The 6000-nt window shown below is 38.5% G+C and overlaps 1 protein-coding gene across 1 annotated transcript in view; it reads left to right on the top strand.

Annotated features, from left to right (window-relative positions):
- The window catches only part of KYNU (kynureninase), a 273716-nt gene that overhangs the window by 126731 nt on the left and 140985 nt on the right, over nucleotides 1–6000 (top strand). The window contains exon 4 of the mRNA XM_006834568.1: nucleotides 4287–4348. Within this exon, the coding sequence (XP_006834631.1) occupies nucleotides 4287–4348 (62 nt within the window). The remainder of the gene's footprint in view (nucleotides 1–4286; nucleotides 4349–6000) is intronic.

The following is a 6000-nucleotide window of genomic DNA, read 5'->3' as shown; positions in this document are numbered from 1 at the left end:
CGGCAGGAGGGGGGCTGCCTGCCCCCGCGCCCCGCGGTTCAGTTGAGCGTGAGGTGAGCTGTTTGCTGGCGCACGCCCAGCAGGGCTGAGGGACGCTGCTCGGTTCAGCGGGAGGCGGGTCGCTCGCTTTCGCGCGTCTGGCAGGCCCGCGATACATGGCTCGGGCAGGAGGGGAGCTGCTCGCCTGTGTGTGCGCGCGCCCGGCGTGCCCCAGGAACACGGTTGGACTGTGCTGGAGTGTGGGGTCCGCTGGCTGGCAGACACGGGTCAACTGGGCAGGGCAGAAGTGGCTCAGACAGGCACAGTCCACGCCTGATGATGTCAGACAGTCGCCGCTTCTCTTTTCCTGCAGGCTTTTTTTGTTTTTGTTTTCCCTTTTAAACTAACTTACCTCTGTCCACTGTATGCGCAGAAATCCTACCTTGGGGTAGGTGTCACCAGTGGCTCTCCCTGTTTGAGTCTCCCAGCTACTGGAGGCTCCGCACGAGCTAGTTCCCGCCCCACCCCCTCAAGCCCAAAGGAGCTGGGGCTGCCACGGCGCAATTTTAAGAAGCCTGTAATTTCTTGCACAGTGATTTCTCAAAGAAGCGGGTCTAAGGCTCTGGCGCACTGAGATTCATGCGGGCTGTAAGACTGTGATTTCCTACCTGTGAGGTTTAACTCGCGAGTTGTCCACCCCCCCAATCCCGGAGCCCCCATTCACCGGCACCGCCTGGCCACCCTGGCAAACTGGAAGTCCTGACAGTTGCTTTTGAGTTTAGAGAAGCTAAAACAAATGGAAGACATGGGGAAGTAAAAGAGCTGAACAGAAAATTTCAAAGGGCAGCTTGAGAAGACAAAGTCAAACATTATATAATAAAATGTTCAAAGGCCCGGAGTTAGAAAAGCAAAAGGGAAAAACACGCTCAGCATTTCTCAAGCTTAAAGAACTGGAGAAAAAATTCAAATCTCAACTTAAAATACTGAAGGATTCTTTGGCAATATATTGAATGATACGGAAAGCATCAAAAGAAGATGAAAAGAATATACAGTTACTGTTCAGTAACTTCAAGAGGTAACATATGATCAAGACCAATAATACTGAAGGAAGAATTGATGGAATTCAAATTGAAACCTTTCAATAAACTGATATGGCACTGGAAGCACTCATTCATCTATGCAAAGAAATTTGAAAGATTGCTGTCTGGCCAACAGATTAGAAAAAATCCGTATTTGCACCTATTTCAAAGAAGGTGATCCAACCAAATGCAGAAATCATCTAATATGCTTACTATAACATGCAAGTAAAATTTTGCTAATTGTGATTTAAAAACGGCTGCAATAGTACATTGAAAAGGAATTGTCGCAGCTTCAGCCAGATTCAAGCAAGGACTTTGAATGAGGCATATAATTGCTGATGTCAGATGGATCTTGGCTGAAAGCAGAGAATACCTGAAAGATATTTACTTGTGCTTTACTGACTATGCAGAGGCTTTCAGCTGTGAGGGTCATGACAAGCTATGGACAACATTGTGGATAATGCATATTCTAGAACATTTAATTGTGCTTATGAGGTACCTGTGCATAGACCAAGAGGCAGTTGTTCAAACAAAGCAAGGGGATATTGAATGGCTTAAAATGAGGAAAAGTGAGCTAGAGTTGTATTCGTTCACCATAGTTATTCAATCTGTATGCTGAGCAAATAATGGATTATATGAAGAACGTGGCAGAATCAGTTGGAGGAAGACTTGTTAACAACTTGTGATATGCAGATGATACAATATTGTTGCTGAAAGTAGATAGTCCTTAAAACCTACTGATGAAGTTCAAAGTATTGGTTGCACCACAATGTAAAGTAAATGAAAATCTTTACCATTGGACCTATAAATAGCATCATCATAAATGGAGAAAAACTGAACTTGTCAAAGATTTTATGTTTTGGGATCCACTTTCAACACTCACAAAAGCAGCAGTCAAGAAATCAAACAACATACTGTGCTAGGCAAGTACAATAAGTCTTTAAAGCATTCAAGAGCAAAAATGTCACTTTGAGGCCTAATCCAAACCATGGTATTTTCAGTAGTTTCATATGCTTGTGAAAGTTCTATTGTGTCAAAGGTCACTATGAGTTGGAATGACTGAAAGGCAACAGCAACAACAGTGCCAGGACCCCATAGATCTCTTTAGCTGTATATACAATTTCCTAGGAGCCTATACTTGTTTCAATTAGAATGAAATGTTTAAGGAAAAATGTTGTGCTTGAACTTGTGTTAAGAAGAAGTCTCTCTCCTCCCTGACTCTTCCATTAATTTCTTTGCTTTTAGGATAACTAACTCAGGTTTTTCCTTTTCTTGTTCTGTTTCATCCTCCTCAGTATATTACCGTAGATTTGTCTCTTTCTATTAAGTCTCTCTTTGTGTATTAATTGTTCTTTCTTTCATGCCCTCTAATAAAAATTTCTTTAGAAATAAATGGATTCAGTTGCTTTTTACTTATTACTGAAAACGAACAGGAAATCAAGGAACAGATCATGTTAGATGTTTTAGAAATGACAGTAAAACCTCACAACAATGCAGAGAAACAAATATAATAAAACTGGTGGTACATTGTTATTTTTTGCTTACCGGATTTCAGACGATTTCCATTATAGTAGAAAAGAAATATGCTGTATGCATTACACTCTTATCACAGTCATATCTCTCTAGTGTGTCCAGGAAAGTTTCTACTTATTGCTAGGAATGTGGAAAGAGAGTTTGTTCTTTGACTTCAGACACTGTTCACCTTAAAATGATTAAGACTATCTCTTTAACATCCACTGCTCATTTCTTAACCTTTTATATCGAATGGAGAGAAAACATAAGACCATACAAGCAGAAACTTTCCTTGACTAGATATAATTCAGAGCTCTGGTATAGCACTGTAGGGTAAGCACTGCATGAGTAATTCAAACCCACCAGCCACGCTCAGAAACCCTTTACAGAGTTGCTATCAGTTGGAATGGACTCCACGGCACACATCAATAGCAGATGTCATTCCTTCCTTAAATGGTTTGAATGAGATGCTGATGTTGTTCAGTACCATCCAGTCAGTTATATGCCATCCAGCTTACAGCATATAACCCTTTCTTTTGTCTATCTCAGTGATGGTTGGTGTTGTAAAGTGCCTTCAAATAGGTTCCAACACATAGTGACCCTTATTGTTTCTGAGAAGCAACTGTTGGGTTTGAACCACCGGCCTTGTGGTTAGTAGTCCAGTGCTAATCCTGTAGTACCACAGGAATTATTCTTATTACATGGGTCTATTTGCTTAAGAAGCAGCTCAAGTGGTACTGTGGATTAGGCATTGGACTGCTAACAGAAATGTAGAGAGTTTAAACCCAACAGACTACAGGAGAAAGATGAGCCAATCAACTCCTTTAAAATTTGCAATCTACGAAACCCTATATGGAGTTGCTGTGAGTTGGAATCAACTTGTTGGAGGTGGGTTTGCTTTGGGGTTTGATTTCATTTATGAGACATCAAATGATCTTAAAACAGGTAAGGGCTTATTATCACTGTTGCTATGCTCTGAATTCCTAAATATCCAATATATATCCTGTCTCTCTGAGTCTTTTTCAAGTGGCAAAACTAATTAAAAGGAATTACATCTTATTATGATTATATAGTGGATATCTTAATGTTGAATGTGTACTCCATCAGACAATATACATCAATCTTAATTATATCTCAGTGTTAGGAATAAACCCAGAGCTATTTAGATCTTTGTATTTTGCTTCCTAGCTCTTTTGTCTTTTAAACTATTATATATATCTCACTGTAATAGTAGTGAATTATGTTTGGCAATGTAGCCTTCTTTTATTACAGGTGCATTTTAATTGGACGTTACAAGCAACTGGCTTTAAAAATGTGATTGGCCTTAATATCTTTTCAGATCTCTTTTGGAGATATACTTACTGCAAAAATGTACCACTTGGGAATTTGGCAAACTAGCTGATAACAGGATACATCAGTTTCAGTTTACAGAAAAAAACAAGTGCTTCATTTTTCTTGTTGTTGTTATTATTTACTACATCAAAAGGAAATATAATTTTTAGCTAGCTGTGTTTGTATGAGTCCAGATACCATTTTATAAAATGAGTCAAGTGGGAAAACCCATTTCTTTGTGAAATAACACATCAAACATGGTCTTATATCTAAAAACATTAATGGTGATAGAGTGAAGCCTCCCTGCCTTGTTTGTTCAAGTATCTCTAATGGAGTTGTTTTAGAACTAACAGAAACATCTAAATTATGATGTTTACCTTACAGGAGCCAATGAAGAAGAAATAGTGCTAATGAATGGTTTGACCGTTAATTTACATCTTCTACTGGTAAGTTTCCGTTCCCACCAATGTTTAGTATACACTCATTTACAGAATATGATAATGTCTATCTTTAATTCATGAGCAGCTGGTGGTTTACTTATTTTTAAATAAGTTGTGAAGTTATTTTCATTCTTACCAGGAAATGCTAGACTATGATATAATGCTTCTTTATAATCATAGGAGAGCTAACTATTGCAAAAGAGTTTTAGCTTATCTCAGAACATAAAAAATAAAAATTATATTGAGCAGAAAGGAAAACTGCCTAGGAACACACACAAAACTATGATGTACAGGTACTATCAAAACAATATTTTTTTTATAAAATAACTTTCCAAAATACTGGACTTAAGTAGACTAAGGATCCTGGGTCAATATGTTTGTGTGTATTATTACTTTGGTGGTGGGTTAAAAATAAGTTGGAAAATGCAATTTATGTTGAGCAAAGGAACTAGTGCTTTAAACAAGTTACTATGTTTAAAATATCTATTTCATCCTAAATATTCAATAAATATTTATACCGTAAAATGTCAAATACATTCTTGATTTGGAATATGTTATCTGTATTAATTACTTGATGGTTTGAAAACCTTTGATTCCTTTTTAAGTATGCTTTGGAAACATGTCTACATGCATATGTTGTGCATTGAAGATATCGATATTTTACTTGAATAAAGTGGAGAAATGGTTATTGAGTAATGCCTGAAGGAACATGCCTATGAAATATTTTAAATATGTTGCTACACAGCAGTTTTAAAGCAAGCACTGCTGGGTTTGACTTCTAGTTAAATGTCTGCTTGACTTTGCACAAGACTTTTAGCAGCTCTAAGTCTTAATTTTCTACTCTGTCAGAATGAGGATGATAAAATACACCCATAGATCTGGAGACCTTGTGTGGCACTGTAGAATAAGCAATAGGCTGCTAACCACAATGTCAGCAGTTCAAACCCACCAGGCTCCTCAGAAACCCTGCAGGGTCACTATGAATTAAAACTAACTTGATAATACTTATGAATTGTACAGCTAACTGCAAGGTTAACAGTGCAAATCTAGCAGGCACTCCTCAGGAGAAAGATGAGATCTTCTGCTCCTGCCAAGATTTACAACCTCAGAAACCCTATACAGGGTCCTTATGAGTTGGAACCCACTCTATGGCACGCCACCACAACCACCACTACTACCAACAATAATAATAGGCCTGACAAAGGATTATATGTGATAATGTGTGAAAATTGCTTTAGGGCCCTGGCCCATCAAGTCACAATTAACAGGAGCTAAGGAGCTCTAACCTCGGGCTGCTAACCTCAAGGTCGGCAGTTCAAAACTATCAGCTGTTCTGCTGGAGAAAGATCAGGCTTTCTGCTCCTGTAAAGATTTGCAGCCTCAGAAACCCTGTGTAGGGTCACTATGAGTTGGAACGGACTCCACAGAATTTACTTACACTTAAACTTAAATCACTTTTATTGTTAACATTGTCATACCTATTGACCAGGAACCGCTAAATAGACAAAGGACTACTTGTCCCTGGTGTCTTCAGAAATGGCAGTTGTCTCATGTTAGGGCTGAAGTGTTTTCAGTTGAAACTAAAATAAAATCCTGCAGAATAATTTTTTTAAAAACTAGAAACCAATAATGGGAACAAAACTAGCAATAAAATATAA

The sequence above is a fragment of the Chrysochloris asiatica genome, unplaced genomic scaffold (assembly GCF_000296735.1).
Source record: "Chrysochloris asiatica unplaced genomic scaffold, ChrAsi1.0 scaffold00012, whole genome shotgun sequence".
Taxonomy (NCBI): domain Eukaryota; kingdom Metazoa; phylum Chordata; class Mammalia; order Afrosoricida; family Chrysochloridae; genus Chrysochloris; species Chrysochloris asiatica.
The sequence above is the reverse complement of the archived record's forward strand: the minus strand, read 5'-3'. Positions and strand labels throughout refer to the sequence as shown.